Source organism: Bombus pyrosoma, linkage group LG1 (assembly GCF_014825855.1).
Source record: "Bombus pyrosoma isolate SC7728 linkage group LG1, ASM1482585v1, whole genome shotgun sequence".
NCBI classification, from domain to species: Eukaryota; Metazoa; Arthropoda; class Insecta; order Hymenoptera; family Apidae; genus Bombus; species Bombus pyrosoma.
Window position 1 is genome coordinate 11,528,244 of NC_057770.1, and position 23,317 is coordinate 11,551,560.

The 23,317-nt window shown below is 34.7% G+C and overlaps 1 protein-coding gene across 1 annotated transcript; it reads left to right on the forward strand.

The window, feature by feature from the left end:
* The first annotated feature begins 4,020 nt into the window (after positions 1 to 4,020).
* LOC122577744 (homeobox protein unplugged) lies at positions 4,021 to 20,685 on the forward strand. The gene is made up of 3 exons (XM_043749274.1): positions 4,021 to 5,247; positions 7,108 to 7,419; positions 19,124 to 20,685. Exons 1-3 carry the CDS (start codon positions 4,971 to 4,973, stop codon positions 19,882 to 19,884), a joined length of 1,350 nt encoding a protein of 449 aa, XP_043605209.1. The 5' UTR covers positions 4,021 to 4,970; the 3' UTR covers positions 19,885 to 20,685.
* The last annotated feature ends 2,632 nt before the right edge of the window (positions 20,686 to 23,317 follow it).

Below are 23,317 nucleotides of genomic sequence, written 5' to 3' on the forward strand. Positions count from 1 at the left end.
CTACTTTAAAAAAATGTTTCTAAATACCACAGAGTCCTTTAATTCCACAAAATTGTCAAAAAGTAGCCATGTTCATTTCTTCAAATCTGTCAGGTAGTATAAAAACATTTTTCAAGGAAATAAACTACACATGACGAAAATTGAGTTTTGTCCTTTAAAATAGCTCTAAGCAAATTGTTGCAGGATTTTTGTTCACAGAGTTATAAGAGTTTACATCGACAATTTTTCGTGAAAAATCTCGTGACCCTTCTTTAAGAATATTTATAGCGAAACAGAAATGAATACAAAATAATTAAATGAATTTAGAAAAATAAATGAATATGACATGGATTAGAATATGCGATTTTCGTGAAAAATTCAAACGAGTGACAACCTGAAAATAAATTTCTATAATGTTTCTAGCAAGAAACTCGTCTTAATTACGTCCTGACAACATGCACCGTTTCTTGAGTTTTATTTACAGCACTTTCATTTTGCTTTACAACCCGTTAAGTGCTATTTTGTCAAGCTCCGTATCCGCCTGCAGATTCGGTCGATACTCATTTCCGCTTCGCTGTCACCGGGAACAACTTTTATCAAGATGATTTGCCTCGCACGATAAACTTCTCTTGACAGCATCTCATACAGCAACATATTCTCTGTATTTAAATGTATTTAAAGACCATTGAAATCTGAGGGAATGAAGGGGCGTATTATATATTTATTTTAATTTAATTATCACTGAATGAAACTGCTTTTAACTCCGATACGTTTTTTGGGATCACTCTGGATCGAATCGTATTCTTGTATTGTAAGGAAGTTTCTTGAATTTAAGGAAAATATAAATGAAGTCTTAATAATATATATAATTCTTCGTATGTATTCATGAATATGATGAATGAATATATAATGTATTAACATTAGTAACATAATTTAATTATCAATACTTTAATGAAACTGTTTTTAGCTCTGTTGCTTTCTCAGAATCACTTTTGATCGAATTGTATTTTTCTATTGCCAAGAAGTTTCTTAAGTTTGAGAAATGATAATTGATCAAATAATTTTAGACTTCTTTAAAGGTTGTTGTCGCAACGAACTCGAAGATACATGTTCTTGCGCTTTCATATAACGACCAGCCGTTTAACTTTAGATTCTGTAAAGCTCAATTAGACTCGTGTTGCGTTAACGAGTGCCGAAATAGCGCCACTATTAGCGTGATGTACCGATTAGCCCAGCTTGGAAACGCCTACAAATAGAAGAAACCACGAATGGGTGTAACCTGCCACGGGAAATTATGCGCCAGTAAGTAATTGCATCCTTTGGTCATCTTTTCTTTTCCTTGTACCTTACATCTCCTTCTCTTTATATATTCTGTACCTTAAATAAATAAATAAATAAATAAATAAATAACGTAAATATTACAACAGCAAAATGCAAATTTAATGTGACATTAAGGAAAAATAGTTAAACATGTAAATTATTAGGAGAGGATGAAAAATTTGTACTTAGGTATGCAATTCACAGAAAAAAGTTACAAAGATCACATAAGAATAATTAAAGCTGTAAAAAGTAGAAATGTTGGATTGTAGACTGGTTTTTACTCAAGAACATGAAATAATAGCAATTACGTTTAAGATGGATGATACAATTCTCATCCATTATGACTTGAGTCTTTCAGATACTGAACTTCGATTCCTACTCCTCGTTTGTACGAGTTCTCATTCCCATAACATATACTACATATATAACTAAAGTTAATTTCATTATGAAATAATTCGAAAAAGATGTAAAAATCCAAAAGAGTATTTTTTTTAACATTCAATGACAACGCATGAATTATCAAAATTAATGGCAGCTATTCTTACTCATCAAATTAACGTTCATCAAAATTCGGTGCAATGGGCGAGCTATTTTGGGTGGTCCGACTCACGTGCATAATCGACGCGTTATTAGACGCGACCGGTCACGTGGGTGTATTTACGTCATAACGAGTATGCATAGCGATCAGCGTTAACGAGCCAGCTCGCTTTCAGCACCGTAAGCGTTGCCATAAGCCCACCAACCGCGTCCCTTGTATTTTTATCGTTCGCCCGCGAACGCCGCCGATGAACGTGTCTCCCATTAGGTTGCTCACCATGCCACCCCCGCACTACGCTTCCTTAACGAGCGCTGTTATCCGAACGATCTTGGCGCGAGCCAATCCACTCCCAGGATAATGATGCACCCTTCTTGGTGTCAATCCGCTCAGCGTCATCGAGATCGTACTAGCTCAACACGAGAATCAATCTCGTCGTGTATTCTACGAAATCGTTCCCTGACTTTGGCTTTTATTCTCTTGAAAATCGATTGACAACTTGAGAGCAGATGCTTTCGTTTTGATATTACGGTGTCGGGGATTTAAGTAGATAATTTGATGACAATACCTACTTGGAGAAAGAGTAGAAGCTTTGAGAATTGTTGGAAGCTTCGTAAACGATTGCTGTCAAGTATTACGGCGTGATTTATTCCCTTTTGTGAAACTCAATTTATTTATATCTCTGTAGATATTTATCAGACTTTCATGTTCTTTGTGTTACGTTTTCTATATTTAGAAGAAACATGATTCGTTGATGTCATAGGTAATATACAATTATATCTTGATAGTGATTATCTACTTATCATGTATGTAGGTAATATTTGATAGGTACGTTTAAAGTAGGCAATTTCAATAAATACTTCTATTCATAAGTTTCAGGCATTGTAAAAAATGGGTTTTGTTCTTTCTTATGTGTTCTTTCAAAAAGCTAATCGAATTAAATTTAGGAATTCTGGAAGAGAATGTATTATTCTAGATAAGTAATACGTAGCATGAAAACTTCTTTAAATAACCTCGCAATATGAACTTCTCTCCTTGATGCGTCTTGTCACAAATCAATTTACCTAATACAAAGTCATCGATGCATTCACGTAATGCGTTTGCACTATTCACCAAAATTGACGAGACACTAAAATTTCTGTAGAATTTACAATTTCGAGAATGCTCCTCCAAAATAGTTGTACCTACAGATAACTATGTATACTCTACATTCTATTATTCTATTATCCTCACTATATATATTACTTCATATTTCTCATAAACAATCCTAATTATCCCTAGCACAAGACGACGTTGCTTCTACAACATGTTCCTATAACTTCTTGGAAGAATAAAAGAATACGAACGAAGCGATCGTCAGTGAAACGAGAAATAGCAAAAGCGGCAAAAGGAACAAGATAACCGCATCGAGTTCACAAAATACATGGCAGTTCGTCATAGGTAGCAATTAACGAAGGGATCGATGGTGGAATATCCGGCCACGTAACGGATGAAATTCATCCTTGGTCCAAGCTCGATCACGCCGGCGGATCGCGACCACGGAAGGACAAAAGCGGCCACGGCAGCAAGATGGCGGTCCATGGATCGGTAGGCGCGTCCGTGAATGCAGTTGGCCCGAGCTACGACCAATCAACAACGCGGCTGAACCACGTCCGTGCGGTTACGCGGCCACGCCAGCAGCCACGCCGCCGCGAGTCGGCGCGTCAGGGACGCGGCCCGGCAATTGAAATGCGGCTCGCCGCCGGCCGCCAGTTGCCCGTCGACTTGTGCCCCGTGTGGTACTCTCCACGTGCTCTTTTTTTCCCTGCCGATTTCTTCTCGCCCCCTCTGGTTCCATTACTCGCGTTCGAGAACGCGCATATACGCGGCATGGCAACGAAAAGGTAGAAGGGTTCCTGGAGAAGGGGATCGAGTCGCGGTTCAGAATTTTGTGGTTCCAGTTTCGGCCGGACAAGTGCGGTTTCCGTTTGGTGATGTTGATTTTCGGAACACGACGTGATCAGGATATTGGAGAATGGACGCTGGAGATGAATAGAAAGAAGGTTTCGGGCGGAAGAAGATTGTGATTTGGAATAACGGATTGTGGTTTTTGAAACGGAAGATTTAGAGGATATATTGATTGGAATTGTAGTATATTGTAAGAGAAGAACTTGGATTGGACTTGGAGAGGCGTTTTTTTTTTTTTTTTTTTGGATACTGCTTAAGATGCAGCTGAAGATTTTTGAATTTGGAGTGTCGTACTTGAAGAATTACATAATTACATTGTAATGAGAAAGACAGTGAATTGTGAACAGCCTTTGTAGATTTCCAAAGGCAAAAAAGTGAAGAAGGCATAAGATCGTTACATTTTCGTGTATTTTAAGAAATTGAATTCTGTCTGAAAAATGTCAAATATTGTAAAGACTGTATAGGATACAAAGACATCAAATACTATGAAGACAGTAACGTGTACAAGTGACGTTTAATGGAAAATGTTCTGCGAAATACAGTATTAAGCCTGATAAAAGAGTACTTGTAACTAGTAAGTTCAATGTATGAAAAAATATATAGTTGTATCAATCTTAAACACAGTATCTCTTGTAACAGGAATTATCATATGTATATGTAGTGGTGCAAAAGAAAAAGCACTTACATTAGAAATAAGTAGTTTAACAGTTACTAACACATGCTGACGATGGATTTATCGATGCACACACACGTTTTAATATACTCATGATTATAAATACTTATTACACACTACAAAATAGCGGTATCCCTTATTATTCATATAATGCAATTTTAATACAATTTTTGCACGGCGACGTCTCTTTAGATTTCATAAATTCATCTTTAATAGAGCAATAAATATTCATATCGAATTTTATAAGCGCAGAATCGCTACGACGCAGTTCAGTATCGTTAAAACATAACTCGACAAGTACGATCAAGAATAAATGTATTATTCATAGTAGAGTATTTGAAAATCCGGAAGAGAATATTTAAAAAACAACGAAACATTGTCACCCTGCGTTTGAGGTGAAGTTTGAAGAATCATCAAACTCGTCGCACAAAAAGAAAAATTACAAAAGCTGTAGAATTATGGAAGGACAGATCGTGTGTTAATTGTCATCGTAAAATCTGAAATCCGAAAATAAAAATGGATTCTAACGTAGAGGAAACGGAATTGGACGTCGGATCAGCGAGCGACGAACTGGAATCTTCGATCGGAGAATCGAAGTTACCGCGGCGACCAACGCCAAAACCCTTTACGATCGAGAGTTTGATCGGTAATTGTGGTACACAGAAAGGAAGCTGCGAACCAGGAACACAAGGAGAGAAGACGAATGAAAATGAAGAGGATTCTGATCGAGATAGGGAATATCTTTATCAGAGACACTACTTGGCGACCGCAGCTGCCAGCGCACTACCTCCTGGTTGGTTTGTGTTTAACATGGCATGCAAACTATCTCTTGCTCTCAATTATTTGGGAAACTTCGAAATAGACTTCTTACAATACTCTTCTTCGAATCATTATATTCTTTTCTATTTGCTCTTCTTTCTGTGAAATCTTTTCTTTTTTCCGTTTTAACAGCTTCAAAGTTATGCGCATATTTCGTTCTAGATGGTAATCGTAGATTTTATACATTTAGGCTTCGTTATAGTTAAATAACAGTTCTAGATTTTGTATGTTTTTTGTTTGACACATTGTTTTTATATTGTTATGTGGTAATTTATCGATTTCTGTTTTTAATGAAAGTCATATTATACAGTTACCAGTTTTAAGACTCGTAATAACTTTGTAAATTATAAAATAGAACGTTATTAGGATTTATAGTTTTGAAAAGGTCTAAGTGTTCCGACGGTTAAAATTGTCAAGTTGCTTTAATCTTATATTAGTTAGTCAGTCATCACAACTGTTATAATATGGCAGCTGCGATAGCCCAAACTAGATTATAAGGCTGTATAACCGGCTATTGGAGCATATCATGATATAGTAGGTATCATATGTAATCAGAGATCATAATATATGATAGACTACTTTCTTATCTTGCATAATTATGGCATACTGGTGTTAATTATACTCATTTTCATATTCATTTATTCCAGATTACATTTAATTATGCTTAATTTTTCTGAATTTAATATTAATAATTGACTAATTTACTTATCATTTATACTGGCTCTTTACGTTATGTTATTTTATTTATGTCTTTTATGGATGCTTCATAAAAAATTACTGTGTTCTAAAATCATTTGATAACGTTAATTCATAACTTAAATATTGATTAGATTATCGCTTATGTAAATTATTTCTTTCGTCAAGAGCGGCAGGAAAACATGGGTTTAACTGTTACTAGACCTCTCAATTTATACAAAGTAGAAAATAAAATGATCGAGCATGCTTCGTTAACGATTAATTGCCCGTTACATATTCTACAACCGCTTTTTCATTTTGAATCTTGCAACTACCGGATGTGGCATGCATAATTTAATCCGTGAACGTCCTACTTTTGCCGCAGAACGAAGTCTACTTAAAATAAGTTCCACTGAACGCCGTCTTAAAATGTTACGTCATCTTAAGAACGCGATAAGCTCCAAATTTATATAGTATAGGTATGGCAACATTATACATTTTTCGTTTTACAGATCATTGGCCACTGATTAAATCGTATTACGTATATCATATAATTCAAATGAAAATGAAGTAATTCTTCATTAGAGTATCTCACAATCAGTTACGTCAAATGTTATCTATATTGGTCACAGAAGTATTATTAGTAGCACTCATTGAAATGCATATCATGGTAGCGATAATCTTCATATGATTTAGAACAATAAAAGAAATATGAATTTATATCGTAGAGAATGCAGAGCAAATTAAGAGAAATACTTCACTTTAAACGTGAAAACTTTTCTTCGAATATTAAAGAACAGATATTAAATAATTAATTAATAACTAAACCACTATAAAGTGATTGGGAGTTGTAAATTGTTTCATGCAAAATAATAATTAGGAAACAGTTACAAAATATGCAGTACTTAAATATTCGAAGATTAAAAGATATTAAATATTTGTAGTATTTAATTCGCGATAAAACCATTGGTAATCGCAAGTTGTTGTATCCAGAATTATAGCTACAATTATAAATACATTTACGAGAACAAAGAATAAAATATATTTCAATTCACAATAAAATGATTGATAATTAACAATTGTTACGTGTTAGTTACACTAAGTCGAGTGATGTTGCAGAAATTATTCAGGAAGTATTGATTAGTCTTCTTTATTTCAGGTTTTGGAGTGCCACTTGGATTGTACGGTGCATGGCTACCAATGCGGATGTACGGCAGCGGCGGCGCTTCCGGTGTTCCAATGTTACCGGCGCATACCTCTGCCAGTTATCCGTCTCACCAGGATCTATATCAGAATCGGTTGTCGCAGCATCTTGGTCCAGGAACGAATCATCTCCAAGGTGCGGCTTATCCGACCGCTTGTCAGCGTGGCTTGAATCATCGTGGCTCGACCAGCTTCACAGATAGCGAGGACGATGGTAGTATCGATTCACCGGCATCACCTGCTCACGATCTTTCTAAATCGAGACATGGTAAGTTTTTGCGTAAAACGTATAGCGCAATATTTGTTTTTTCTTTAGGTTTCGTCTCTTTTACAATAAGCTTTATTTCCCCGCAATATTTAACGCTTGTACGATAGAATTTCACTTCTTTTCATTTAAACAAAATTTTATTAAGTGATTGTTTAATCGAATTCCTGCGAATTATATGAAATGTTTGTTTTCTAATTTGTGCATACAAATAGAGTGCCATGCCATACATTTATGACTGAAACTATTTGATGCTGAAGCTCTTGAATGCTTCTGTGTGATTATTTGTACGTAAGTTGGAATATTCTAAGAAAAGAGTGCAACGTTTCGTTGATTGTAGCTACTAATTTAAACTCACCATTGATAATATAATGTTTTTTTAATACTATTGAAGTGAGTCTCACTTCTAGGAAAACTCTACATCGTCTGTAGTGTTTAGTTTTTGGCACAACGATTCTCTTTACAGCGGCTTCTTTGGTCCCTATTATAGTACCGCGGAAAGATCGCCGACATACAGACAATGTCGACAATAAAGCGCAAATGCCGACAAGCCGAAAGGGTCGGAAAACTTCAATAGGCCTAACGGCCATCAATATATTTCGGCACCGCAGTCGTTGATCGTCAGTTAGCCACCGGAGTGTTTAAGAGTCAGGAATCGTTAATCGAGAGTTGTCATATCACAGCATTGAGTTCGCGTCAAATAATCATCTGTTTAATCCACTGTAATAAATCCATCTAGCAATACATTATCACATAGGATAGAAACTACTAGAAATCCTAATTTCTAACATTTCTGAATAAAGAATTTCTGTAATAGATTCATCCATGTGTTTGCAGTCTCTATTCTGAGATATACAAAACCTCAACAAATTCAATTTTATAGTAGTAGTAGTAGTAGTAGTAGACAATGCATCAAGGAGCAGTACTGTGCAAATATCTTGGACGATCTACTAAAAGGAGATTACTTGTTTTTATGAATGAATATAAGGATATTTGAGCTATTATTTTAATAACCTGATTCAAGAATTGTTTAAAATTCAATAATTATTTAAATACATATTGATTAATTTGAAATTATTCATACTCCGTGTAAACGTCTTTCGTTCTTTCGACAAGCAATAGTTCTTAACAGGGATGCTGTCGAACAGTTGTTTAACAGACTCGTTTCATGCATACTGTATTTCTCTTGTTATTATTTGAAAGAACTGCTATATATCTCTTATTTAAAAGTAAACTTGTAAATTAAAACCTTGTGAACAGGTTCCACGATAAACGATGGAAAGAATATCTAAAGATTCATTTCCACGTAACAGTATGAAAAAACATTTTTTAGGAATACGTAAATGAGGCAAATAGTATTAATAATTTATTGTAATTCAATTCTTTAATACAAAAAATATCTTCCATGTATCACTTAAGTATTTTCCTTATGTGAAAAAATTACTTCGTTCTTCCTTTTCTTGTAAAAAATTTCTAATATACATACAAAATATACATACAATAATATACTATTAGACAATACTTTATTTAGGTAATACACGATTATATGAATTTTTGTGTAGTATTTATACATCTTTTCCACGTGTAATTTCCAAAATGAATAAATATTCTCTCACAGCATGTATTATGCTATTTGAGATTGGATATCTTCGATTCTGATGGTTTATTAACGGCGATGCACCGTCATGCGAACGGGATCGTGAAATACCTATTTATTTATATTCTCCTATTAACTTACAGCCGGTAATTCTATATTCGAAGCACGAGCTAGCTCTATACCATAGCACGACGTCTGACGGTAGTTAGTGTTAACAGGATGCGGGAGTGATCGTTTCAATTATTTCTAGGACTGACGAAACATGGTAGCAATTAGTAATTAAAATAAACGTCGATCGATGAGATTCTCATTAGGATAGTAACGGATTCCCTTACGGCGTTCTGGCTTTCATGAACTTGCTTCTCAATGAAAGCTTTGATTCTTCGGCTGTGAAGAACATGATGCATTTGTTGTTCATTAAAGAAGTTTTGGACAGCAAATATACTCAGTGATTTTCATTCACATAACTTTGTATTTGTATTTGCATAATTTCGCAAAAATCGAAAGAAAGTGGTGGAAAAAGTAAGACAGTAGAGTAGATAAGATAAGGTTAAAGTTACGCGGAGTTATATTGTTTCATTGAAAAGGAGAGGATAGTATTTTATAAAACAATTGGAATTTTGCAATATAATATCGTTGATTCTTCGAAACAAAAATTTTCTTAAGCAATGCTACATTTTTATTAAAGTTACCAAACAAAGATGAACACCGTGAATGAACTTTATCGCGATTCATTATCGAGCATTCGTTTGAAAGTCTCGTTCGGAGAATTCCTTCTGTACATACCATCCAGAATGATTTCACGGAAAATATATTCGATAAATTATCGATCGGATCGGAGAAATTTCCGAACATCGCCCTTGTGTTCGAGGAACAGGGGTTCTTCCTCGAATGTTCGTTCGGCGTTTGAAATTCGGCCAGGATTCACCGAGTACCGTATCACGTACTGTAAACGCGTGTGCGTACGGAATTTTACACGTGTGTGGGAGCTGTATGAGATTTGACTTTGGGACGTCTATAATTTATGCACGCTACTGTGGATCTCGGGCCCTTTGCCGCCTTCGATCGTGGCGACTGCGATCGTAGTCGAGGATACGCTCCTGGAATCCGTAAGCGATTCATTGCAATTTCTGTCGATTCGTGTTTCTCAGATAACACTCGTTTTCCTTCCCCTCTTTTTACCTATTAAAGAAAGATAACAGAAGAAAGTCCGGATTTTTAATGTGCCATTTTTGAACTTCTCTTTTACCGTAGACTTGAAAGTAATGATTTAAATCAGTGAAGTTTATAGTCGAGGAATTAAATAAGTATTATATTAATAAAATTAAAGATTATAATTGCTCGAAAGAGTATTATTCGAGTTAATGAACTCTGATCACGAATCAACGAAGTCACGTAACACGTTGCTTGCTTACTAATCACTTTTCGTTCCCATTTCGTTCAATTTATTATTCCCTTCCTCCTCCGAAGTACAGTGCACGAAATAATCGAAGAATCATCCACGTAAATTAATTTAAACTTTGGTTATGCTACTAATTGGAATGACTTGAAATAGATGCATTTTCATTATCTAAAATAACCGTTTGGTACATCATATGCTTCTTTCTATAAGATGACCACATTAAATATTATTTATTTATTTTTTTTTTAAGATTCATTTTGTACACATTAACAAGATCTATCTTTCATTAAACATAATATTTTTTTTCAGACATAAACTATGTATATTTATGTCTTCTATTTTGCATACATGTGTCGTATATCTCTTATATCTTGTATTTTATATTTATTACATGTCACATGCCTCTTATATCTTATAAAATTTGATAAACGTATACGCGTATTACTCGCGTATCTTCACGTAAGACTTTAACGAAAGTATGTTCTATTAAATAATGCAAATTAAATACAAATTTAAATTTCATTGCCTACTTATGGATACCTTGACTACTAAGCGATCTTGTCTAATAAATACATCTAACAAGTAGATCTTCATCTTTTTCAACCAAAGTCTAATTGACACTCTATCTTGTAACAATTCTGAAAGCTAAAGTAAATTACTCTATTATTTATAACTTCTCACCATATTTTACCTAAAATTTACCTCCTTGCTCGCTGGTAAGAAGTTAGTTTTCATTTTCCTATCGTATACTATTTCAACTTCTCAATCAAGAAATACGCGACCGCTTAATTGTTTGGAGCGGCGCGAATAAACCCGTAATGGGTCGTGATGGGTTGTTCGGTCGTGTCGTATAAATGGAAGGGGGTATTGGATGTTCGATGGAAAGTCGAAACTCGCCGATCACGTATTTCCGAAGGTGGCGGGGGCGAACGGACGATCGACGAAGTCGCGCGCATTTATTCGTGGCCGATCACTTTTTATTGATGTACCGCCGACCGAGGCGATTTCGTATGCGCAACGAAATGGCTTCGAGGAATCTGTCATCGGTCATTTATGACGCACCGTGCCGAACCGGTGTGCCGATCGTTACGACGAACACGCCGATCGAGACGCATGCCCTCTCTATTCTTGGCCCCCGACCATCGGAAACGATTCACCTGAATTGTTGCTTCTTCTCGTTCGGCTCTCTGTGTTTTCAGTTTATTGTTTTACGTTTGTCTCCCCCCCCCCCTTTTCTCGTGTCTGATTGTGTTACAAAGAGCTTTCAATAGAGGAAGTTCTGACGTGATTTAACAGTTTAACCTGTTAAGTGGAGAAGATGAGTTTAGTCGTCGTTCGAATTCTTAATATCTTAGACATAGTAATTTCTTTATGTATAGATTCTCTGTTTTTTAACGGCCTTTTTCATCGTTGTTTGAAATAAATTGCATTATTACTGGACTGTGAATGTTTATGCATTTAAAAGTGTAAAGATGTGCAGAGTGCATGTGATATGCTGAAACGTATGAAATATCTGAAATAAAGTCTTCACTGTAATATTTTGCGTAGCAAGTCCTCGCTTAGATTTTATTTCTTTAGTTAACTGTATAAAAATGTTCACTGAAACAAATACTTTAAGTTTAATTTGTGAATAAACTTATTCTTGGTGCTTCTTATACCATGTCTTATCTGTAGACGCAGGCATTTTTGTTTGCGTGTCCAATGAAATTGAGAAAATCTAAGATCACAAGATGCTCCTGCTTCGACTATTTATTCACTTTGCAATTAACTTATTTACCTTTGACTTAAACAAAACAATAGCTTACAGAGTAATTAATCCTTTCTTTTACTTACGTTAAATTATGAAATAGCTGTTATGTTAAATTCTAGCCATTGCTATAATTTCATTATTTTACAGTCAATTGTAGACCGTTTTCAAACGATCTATTTGGCTTTCAAGTTTCATTCACCAAATTGCCGCGTCAGTTTTATATACTTAGTTTCCACTTAAGAGATGATCGATCGCACTTTTATGTAATTCTATTTGCGTGTCGTCTGGACTGCTTTTAAATGAACCACGATGAGTCTTAAAACAGCTTCAATCTCTCTAATGAAATTCGTAATTATGTCATTCAGTTTGCAGGAATGCAAATATATGAATGAATCGTATAAAACTGTGTTCATGTGTACACTTTCACACGCAGAGCTTGAATTTTTCATCTTTAATTCGATTCATCTCAAAGTTTGTCAAATGAAAGTAGCCATTTTCACATGAAATTAAATGCAAAGGTGAGAATGAAAGTTTTATATTGAAATTCCAATCAGAAATTTTTTAAAATAAATTTCATGAAAATCAATATGATATTTATATCTGCTTTGTGAAAAGAAGATAGATGATGATACTCAACTGAAGATTCTGTTCTGTTTTATAAAATTGATGATTGCATATTTATATTTCTGTTTTAAAATTAGCAGAATATGCTGTCGAACCAAAATGTGAAATGATACAGAATCTATAGGAATGTATCTATTTTTCACGATTAATCGTTAATACCATGCAATTTATACGTATAATGCAACAGCATTAAGACGAAGATGAAAGGATATAAGTTTACGAACTATATCCAAGTGTTCATTTGGAGTTTTTAGTGAAATTTTCTTCCTTTAAGAGGGTGATGGACGTTGCATTGAAAAGTGGCTTAGCTGACGCGACAAATTAATCACATTAACAGAACGTTCTAAAAGGAGAACGGATTTTGAAAACGAATAGAATTCCAGGAACGACATACCGATTGCGAATTAAATGAAATTATTCTATGGACGATTTCTCGAATGAATAGATAACTTAGATAGATTATCTTAGATTCTTAGATAAATTACAGGATTCATAGCATTTTAAAGAACTCCCTGCAATAGGCAGATGCATTAGAAAGACACGAAGTGTCTAGTTATTTTTCAGAGATTAATATATGAATTAATTATCGTATAAGTGGAAGTGAAAAGTCGCGCAAAAGTCTGACAAGTTTACTTTATACTCTAGATCACATTTGATGATTTCCTTTTCTCAAAATTTATAGCATTAAATTTTTATTTGTGAAGTTTCTTTTTCGTTGAATGTTTATGCACTTCATATACCTTTGAGACATGGTAGATAACCTTCTCCTTATTTTCGAGGAACGATATATTTTTTCACAATCCGTTTGTGATTTCTTCTTTTATACTTTTGTAAATTAAAAAAAAGATTTATTCTTCTTTTAAGATGTCGAAAATATATAGTTGACGTTGCTTAGCGGTAATCTATGTAGAAAATTCTGTTTTACCTGTTTTGTTTCGGCGAAATTTAAATTTGGTATCGGATAATGTAAATTTCATCTGCATTATAAACTTGAAATTGAAAATTAATTGTTACATGGATACATGTATCATATATATCATACATATCAAGAATTGAATGTATCGCAGATAAAGAATGCTCACATAGTATAATGATTCCAATAAAACATATATAGCTGTTTCAGTGGCTTCCAGTTTCCATTAAAAATTTGTAGTATATTGATTGAATCAGGACAATCAGCTTCACGATTCCAATAAACGATGTCGTCTGCTTGTTAGGTAGCATGATTTATTTAGTAGTTATCCAGGTAAATCACAGTAACATATTCGCATCGATCGCATGTTCGAATGACGTCAGACATGAAATTAACTAAAAAGCAAGAAATACGCGGGATTGAAGTCATTATGTGACATATCCAGAAATAAATGTAATCACCGATTCGCCCTATGAAACATGTACGATAACTGCTTTCCACAAATCCAGCGAGTATCGTTCTAATTGCATGAAGATTTAGAATATCTAATTTCTGACAAACGAACATAAATTAATCTTATTTTGTGAAACTGCGATTGAAATATTAATGCCTTTCTTAAATACTGAATCCTCTACAAGCAAATAATTTGTGACAAAGAGTGAGTAGATAGTTTTTTATAACATACAGTATCTACTCTTAGTAATATTTATAATAATATTTATATAGTACCTACTACAATTTCTGTTAGTAAAAAGAACATAAATTAATTTTATTTTTCTTTATGAAATGACAATGCTAAGTACTATATCTTTCTTGAATATTGCATTACAAAATTGAATACTATATTACAAAATTGTAACAAACAATTTTCTACGCATTTTTCATACTATAGGTATATATTATTTTTTCATTATCGAACAATTCGAAAAGAGACTCTTTCTGCTTTTTTAGCAGAATTTTTGGGTTTTGACTTTTTTTTTTTCTTATTTATTACCCACCGTGATATCCGTGACGAGCAACATGGCAAGGGAGGATCGCCTCGCGTTGCTATTCGCAAGGAGAAACCAAACTCTGACGAGAAAAAAAACGTTGTCCCCTTGCGGCAACATGGTCTGAATTGGATCCTTCGATTGGTCGATACACTTAATGGTCTTACGACATAAAAGATTTGCCAAACACAAACCGTATATCATCCACGCCAGTATCAACAATTAAGTTTAATTAAGTCGAAAACGATCGTCCGGACTTTTTTACTCACGCGAAAAGTATTGAAGGTTGGTTTTTTAATTATTTCCCAATATGTCTTATGTCGTATTGATTTGATCGCCTCATTTTCATCGAAGATATTATATATATAAGACCATATTGGGACACATAAAATTAGTTTGTTGATCAGATAAATAGTTTGTATAAAATGCAACCACATTGCTATAACCTAGATATATCTTCGTGCCTGTGAATTATAAAAGTACTTATGGTTCGACGATACCTCTATCGACAAAACTAGCGAGTTTAAATATTTCATTAGTATTTTAAATATTCATTAGAGTATGAGTGAGAGATTTTTAATCTTCGCGACTAAACGACACTGTGCCAACTATTATAGATGCCATTGATACAATTTTCTCACATGAAATACATGCATCCATATTTTCACAAATAGTATAGATAGTATAGATACAGTAGATAGGTGTAATAAATAAAATAAATATAATATTTGCTATAAGTTGTTTCTCCTTAACGTTTAAAATTGTATCTAATTTAAACGTTTTTTCTGCAAATATAGGTGTTTTATTTCTCTGAATTTTTAATCTAGTATTTACACTTTTACGCATGTCATCAGTTGAAATTATCTAGTAGAAATGTTTTACGAACGAAAAATTATTGAGAAGAAAAATAAAAAGTTATGTTCAACTTTTGACACAATAAAGTTATCGATATAACTATACAAAAAAAGGTATCCTATTACATAATTAATTCTATTTCAAGTCGTAAATACTGCGAACGTAACGTCATAAGATAATAGCTCAATGCTTTCTCTGTCATGAAACTCGAAATGATTACTTAACGATCATACGACGAAGAAGATTATACTTTGTTGAACCAGATTATACCAGTTGTTATAATATTCGTATGAGTTTCACTTGTTCTCACTGGAATACAGAAAAGATAATTTTCTATTCGTCAGGGTAAAATATGACAGTTTCCACGTACGATTGTAAAAAGACCTATTCAGGAAATACGTATATCTGTTTCTATTTTTCAAAACATTCACCGAAGAAGAATATATCATGGAGATGTATAGTTGTGCAGCGCCATTCCGACGGGTGTAGAAACCGGATCGAACTCCGATCTGGCGGATCGCCAATATCTTGGTGAACACTGCACTCAGGCGGGCATACAGAATGTACTATACTGCATATCTTCCTTATAATCGCAAGGAATAATAAAAATCTTGCAATTTGCTGAAGAAGACCCTGATCGCGCTATAGCAATTATCGTGTTATTAAATTCTTCAATACGAAATCTATATATATCTGTTTGAAGTTGTGAAGCTCTATAGAATTTATATTCTTTATTTCCTCTTTTATTTTGTATTAATTTGAGGACTTTATATGATTTTTCGTAGCTGGTGTTCAAGTCAATGGTGAAAACATTATATGTATTCTCGAAATTATTATTCAAAGAATAGTTAGAAAAGAATAATGTTTAGGGAAGTAAAGTGTTGTAAAAAGTATCGCAATAATAATGATAGGGTATTAAAGGAAAGAATACAATAATGAAACGTTTATGGAATTTTTGAGTACACATATTCGACTACAAATATAAAAAGACACATCTCTGCTTTTCGTTATAGCAACCTAAATTCAGTTGTTTAATTAAATCTTTTTCCAGAAATGTTTCAACTCCTCCAGATACAACGGTACAATTTTTGTACCACCTCTATTTTGCGATTGTTATCCGCCGAAAAATTGTATCACCAGCATAAAATGTTTTTTAATAAACCTGCGTTTTCAATTTGTTAAAAACATAAAATACAAGACTTAAAGAACACGACTTGTTGTATCAGTAATATTGAAACGGTCCTGTGCCTTTCATACCAAGAAAAGTTGAAACTAGAATAGAAAGCAAAACAGAAAACTCCGTAAATAAAATATCGGAGCTCCATTTACGTCTCTAGAATATATTTCCCCCGCTGCGATAGACATTTAGAGTCACTTAAATAACAGGATTCGCGGCCGTGTCGCAACCAATAGGTTAAAAGTCGATTCCTCGATTCTTAAATGTCTTCGAGAACCAAAAACTTCGCCCGTCCCGGTATCGAACAATTGCTCTATCCAACCTTAATAGCGAAGAAATAGTGCAGAATAGAGATGTAACGGTATCGTTTGAACGATCGATCAGCTCGATTCTCCTATCGTACAAAATGTAAAGACCATGAGAGGACAACGCCCGAACGTTTGTTCGTTGTACTTGCCAGAGAATATCGCGGACTCGTCTCTCGTTCGCGGAAGCGTATGGCCCATTCAATCGAAACTCTTTGAATTAATAAACACGCGGGTGCATCAAACTCCAGCTGCGTTAACTTAGCCGCGGAACTTTGTGTTCCGCTTCGTACTACGCGTCGCGTCCTACGGCCGTAAACACGAAAATGAATAAAAGACGGAAGCTATAATCTCGACGACACGTAGGTAGTTGTTGAAGAGACATTTATGCGGTCATTAATTCTGATATGTTTATCGTACTTTTAGAAGAATAATTTGCAAGATAATTTCGCGATTTCTATTAATTTATAGTTCAAGATTACAGAAGAAGAGTATAATAAGATGGGTTTTTCATCTTTTATTGAACAGAAATTTACAAAATTTTGTACATTGATCCTGTATGTTGCGAAAATTGCCTTTTTATTTTATTTTGGGACTAAAGACATGTATTTTTTCATACTATTCAAAATATTGCTGACAATATTAAAATATTGACTAAATTGATGATGGCGCTTTTCACGTTTGTATTTTCCATATGATTGGAAGAACTGTTTATGGTTAAAATCGTTTAAAATTATTGTAATACAAGATGAAAGTATGTTATATTACAGTTATATTATATAGTTTCATGTAATTTGCATCGGAAAAGGTTTCGAAAACAAACGAGTTGTACTTTGAGTTGAGCTTGCTGAATTTTTTAGAATTTTTTAAAGATCAGATAGGATTACTCTATATTTTTAGTTTATTGGCCATTTTTAAACATTTTTAGAATGCTTTTATGTAATTATAAATAATCTATTTTCTATCATAAGTAATCTACTAAGCCAAGATCTAGTTTTCTACAAAATCGTAGGATGATTCCTATTTTCCTTTCATGTTACTGATATCTTTCAAGTTCCGTATATCGATCGTGTTTCACAGTATTGTTAAGTACTTTAATTCGTAATTTCCATAAACAGCTATGATGACTAAAGATTCTGAATAATCTATAACACCCGGTTGAACTTCTATCAACTTCAATATAACCACGCTTCTTCCTAGAATTCCTCACTTCGCTATAACCATTTTCAAAGGAAACTTTTCGCTCGAGTTCTTTCAATGTTGTATCCATATGGCTACTGAAGTGTATAAAATGCAGTGAAATTATAAAATAATATAGTTTGTAACGTCGTTTACAGTAAGTAAAGTGCTCAGCTGGCTAGTAAAAAGGCACAAGGAAAGAGAATAGAACACGTGGAAAATAACAAAGGTAACGGGTGAGACTTCGATCGAAAGGCATACGCTTTCTGATCGAACGAGTTGCATGTCTCGCATATTAAATCTCCTTCTTCTTAAGCTATATTACTGTTAATTAGTTTTCCGTGAGTCCCTGTGCAATAGTCTAACTACTCACTAACCTGAAATTCAACAATGTAACGACCTATCGAAAGTAATGTTTATTTAAAATGGTCAAATGAAAATTGCATTGAATAACCTTAAAATTACCAAGGGGGAAATTAAGAAATTTTTCAAAATAGACGTACTGATACCTCAACTCAGTAAAAATTTGAAGATTAATTATGAAACATATGAATGAATATAAGAATGCTTGTTGCACAATATATTCAACTTTGGAGTACTAATTTTTATGGAAATAATTTTGTATATTATATTCAGCCTCTTCTGATTAGTAGGCTGCAGATTTATATTGGGAAATTTTTAAAGTGCAAAACTGCATATGCACATAATGTGCAAAATCATGTAAAATATTCTAATTATAGTACTTGTTGTAATATTTAGTAGACGAAATAAATTTCTAAATCTTATTTCTTTAACTGTATTCATAAAAGTACGAATTATAAATATTCGTAGTTCTTTGATCAACCTAAAACTAATCACCATTCACTAAACCCGCTTCCCAAAAACATTCTTCATTCATAATCCGCGTTGGTTCCAGGTTCAGAAAATGGTCGCGCTTCGGCGGACAGCGAGGACGAGGGCGGAGGATTGAGCGTCGCTGGTGAGGGCCACGACGCAACCGATACGATGTCCAGCAACGCATCCAGCAACGTTAGTCCCGGGGGATCCTTAGAAAACGGTCAAAGCACGTCAACAAGCGGATCCAATAACAATAAAGCCAGACGCAGACGAACAGCCTTCACTTCTGAACAGCTACTAGAACTCGAACGAGAATTTCACGCGAAGAAATATCTCAGTCTAACCGAAAGATCGCATATCGCTCACGCTCTAAAATTATCAGAGGTTCAGGTGAAGATCTGGTTCCAAAATCGGAGAGCCAAATGGAAAAGGGTGAAAGCAGGATTGAGCGGCGGAGGGGTTGGGTCTAATGCAAGCAACATGGCCACTGCTGGTACATCCAATAGACATAATGGAGTAGCTGGACAACATTCTGGAAATGGTACCAGGATCGTCGTGCCCATTCCAGTGCACGTTAGTCGATTGGCGGTGAGATCTCACCACCATCATTTGGAGAAATGCGCCAGGCCGCCTAGAGTTAGGCCAACGACGGATAGTCCTACGTCCAGCGCCTCGTCGTCGGTACTCGGAGACGCTCTTGGATTGGTCAATTCGTCCATCAACTTGAGCGGACAAGTGCAAAGTCCTCTGAGCAGCGGAGTTGGAATCGGAGTCGGTGTTGGACTAAGAGCGTTTACGGTACCCTCTCATCGAGGAGGACTCAGCTCTTCCGGCAGGTAGTGAAAGCTACGAAGTGAACTGTGAACGCGGGACTAATTGTAGATTCGTGGTGAGAATTGTAATCTTTGAGTATTTATGAGAAAGTTTAGTGATGAAAGAAGTGAGTTTTTGGAACAGATGGATGGTGTAGGTGGATATTTCATAACGATGGGTGATATTTGTGGAATTGTATGGTGGTCTGGTATCATTGTGTGAAGGTGAGTGGTGAGAAGGTAAAGATTCACTAGTAGTGGGAAATTTAAAAGTAAAACTGCCGACGGTTTATAATTCGTTGTTCAAATAACTTGTATGTACCATTCTTACAAATGTGGTATATAATAGTAGTTCCTTAACAGCAAGATGCTATTTAGCTACAATGTTTTATCTTTAACAGTTTTCAATTTTAGATATCTACTAAATACGAGATTCAAAATTGAGGTGGGAATTTATATTACAAATTATGACTTATATTTTTACATCTAATCATCTCTCTAGATCATCTTTCTCTCATCACTCAATTTCTGTATCATGATCCATCAAGTCATCTCAAAATCGTCTGATTTTCTATCATATCCAACGACAACAATAAATTGATCAACTTGTAAATATACATACCTATGTTAACAGGGAAGAATTATGTAAATAGCTTTCGCACAGACTGTATATCCCGTATACGGACCGTAGATCGTACTTGTAGATAATTTCTTTAAGTTTAAGCAAACCTCTGCTCCATCCCAGAAGCACTGTTACAACGATATCGATATTGATCGAGCGTGCGATTGCCGCAGCTGCATCAGGGATACGGAGCGGAAGAACAGCAAAAGTGTATATCAAGAAGGCAATAAAACGTGCGAATATCATGTGGAATATCATAGTGTATTCATGAATGTATACCATATCACAGATTCCTAACTTTTCCGCGTTAATTTTAGTATCGTTAAAGGTTCACAAAGAGACTTGCTATTTTGCAATTTTTCACGAGTTATATATCGTACAAGATGGTTAAGAAGGCGCATTTATTATTCATTCGCGAGTTAAGACGCATGTACATTCTGTGCTTATTTCGAGTGGCCTTCAATAAGGATTACGGCGTGCTTTCATTCTTCTCAGAAAAAGTAGTTTGGAGGTAAGTGATCCATCTTCTACTGTTATGTCCATCGATTGTTTACAATAGATGAGTATATTTTTTATTAACAATGGTGTGGATGAGTAATTCAATTGGTGCGGATTTATGGCATCATTTAATTTGTCGACAGTAAAAAAAAAATAGTAAATCTTTCTTAAGTCCATTCTTTAAGAATTAGAAGGATTCATCACCCTTCTTAAACCAAACATAGCAATGGCATAAATTCTCTGATAAAACCAATCTTTCTTAAAAATGATAAAATTCAACTTATGATTTCAATTATAAAAACCACTAATACTTTATTACAGTGGTCGATGTAAACAATTAACTAAAAAAATATACGCCTTATTCATAGAATTCTTGGAGAAAATTAAACATTCCCTTATTCGGCAAGAAAGATGTTCCCTAATTCACTAAAGGAAAGTATCTCCGTTGATATAGTTACAATGAAAGATTACGAACTACCCAACGCTACATCTGTCAAACTGCCAAGGAATTCTTTCCAAGAATCTACCCAAAGATTCTCGTGCTCGTCTTTTCGTTGCCTTTAGACCTCTGGGCAAATTAGCTAGGTTCACGAAACCTCAATGCATATCGAGAAGCGGTTAGGTTGCACGGCCAAAAGTGGCATATGGGGTCACGCCTACGAGGCGTTCACTGAAGGTGAGCATGGGGTCCGGCTTTTTCCATGGGTCCCCTCGAAAGACGAGCCAGCACGCGCCGCAGCCTGCGAAAATACGCGCGTTGAACCCCGCCCGTGGTGTGCAGCCTGCAATTTTCCACGTCAAGGTGATCCCATGGGAGACACTGATCTCGTTTGGGAACCGACAAAAGCCACCCCTTCGGGGAATCTAGCTCGACGTAATTGTCAAAACAACTCGAAAATCGATTACGAAGGCGATTCGAAAAAGTACAATGACACTGATTTGTAGATGGAAGAGGTCGTATGTGAGGTAAAGTGAAGTTTCTGGAAATAAAATTGGTACGTTATAAGGTTAAGATTGGTAATTCTCCGTGTGTTATCTAGACAGGGATAATTTTCTATAAGAATTAAGGAGTAGATGTAATTTTTGCATTTTGTTTAAATTGTAGAATACAAATATAAATACTGAAATCTGTTTTTTTTTTATATCATTGCAATTTCCTTATTGGATATTTCCTTCCGTATTAAATTACTAACCCTTAATTGATATTCTTGAATCATAGATGATCCACGCGTTAGCCTAGACTTGAATTTGTTTAATTAATTTAGAGTTTTAGCTCAATTTGTACTGTATATGCTACGTTATAAATATTATGAATTCACTAGAAATTTAATAAGATTCTTAATTTAAAACGCAATGATTTTAAAATATTTGATGTATATCATTTTAATATCACGTCACACAATATATGATAGTTGCATTAAAGCGAAAATCGTTTATGTTACTTATCATCAGCAAACGAGATTGAATTTTGACATGCCTTTTATCAAAATGCAAACGATACGTAGCTTATGCAACGCCTAATCGATCAACATTTGCGACTACACGAATATCAATACGTTCGTGCATCTCACGCGCATTAAAGTAGGAAGTGGATCGGGTAGAATCATGCAGTGACTTCGGCTTGGGGCGTTACGTCGGGGGAAAGAAATTATGGGACACAATAGAGTAGGGTTCAAAGTGCACAGGGTATCAGTTTAGCGTGCGGAAAGTATCATAGCTGTAATTTTCTTGCTGCGCCCTAATATTTGCACGGTGACAATTCTAATTCGATATTTGAATAACAAATGAAGCTTGTGCGGGAGATATAGAAGTAAATTAACAACATGCTTTTTCTATATGTATTCTTGAAGCGTATTTAGGTACTTAAATTATTAGAAGAAATGCGATATTGCCAGATTTAACCTCTTCATGTAATAAACTATAGTATTCTTTATACAAGGCACGTATTTCCCAATAAATATATAGAAACGAAACAAAGTATTGGACTATTTACGATATAATAGGATTAACTGCAAGAGTTAACTTCGTCCTCTATTTTTGACGAGAAGAAATCGTTACTTATTGCTACTTTTTCTTACTCCAATTAATACCAAAACTACTAGAACGATCGAAGCGATCAATAGCAAACAATTAGTACACAGTATAAGCCATCGCAGTATAAGCCATCTTGGACATATAATATGTGTTAAATATATTACTACTGACTTAGTACTTTTCTCATTTTTGCTAAATCTATACGTGTACTAAATATCTTATAACTTCTACAAAAATTATCAGATTTGTTTCAAACCTTAGCGGTATGTATAATTATTATAGACGAGTCTCAATGAAGCTGCAAATG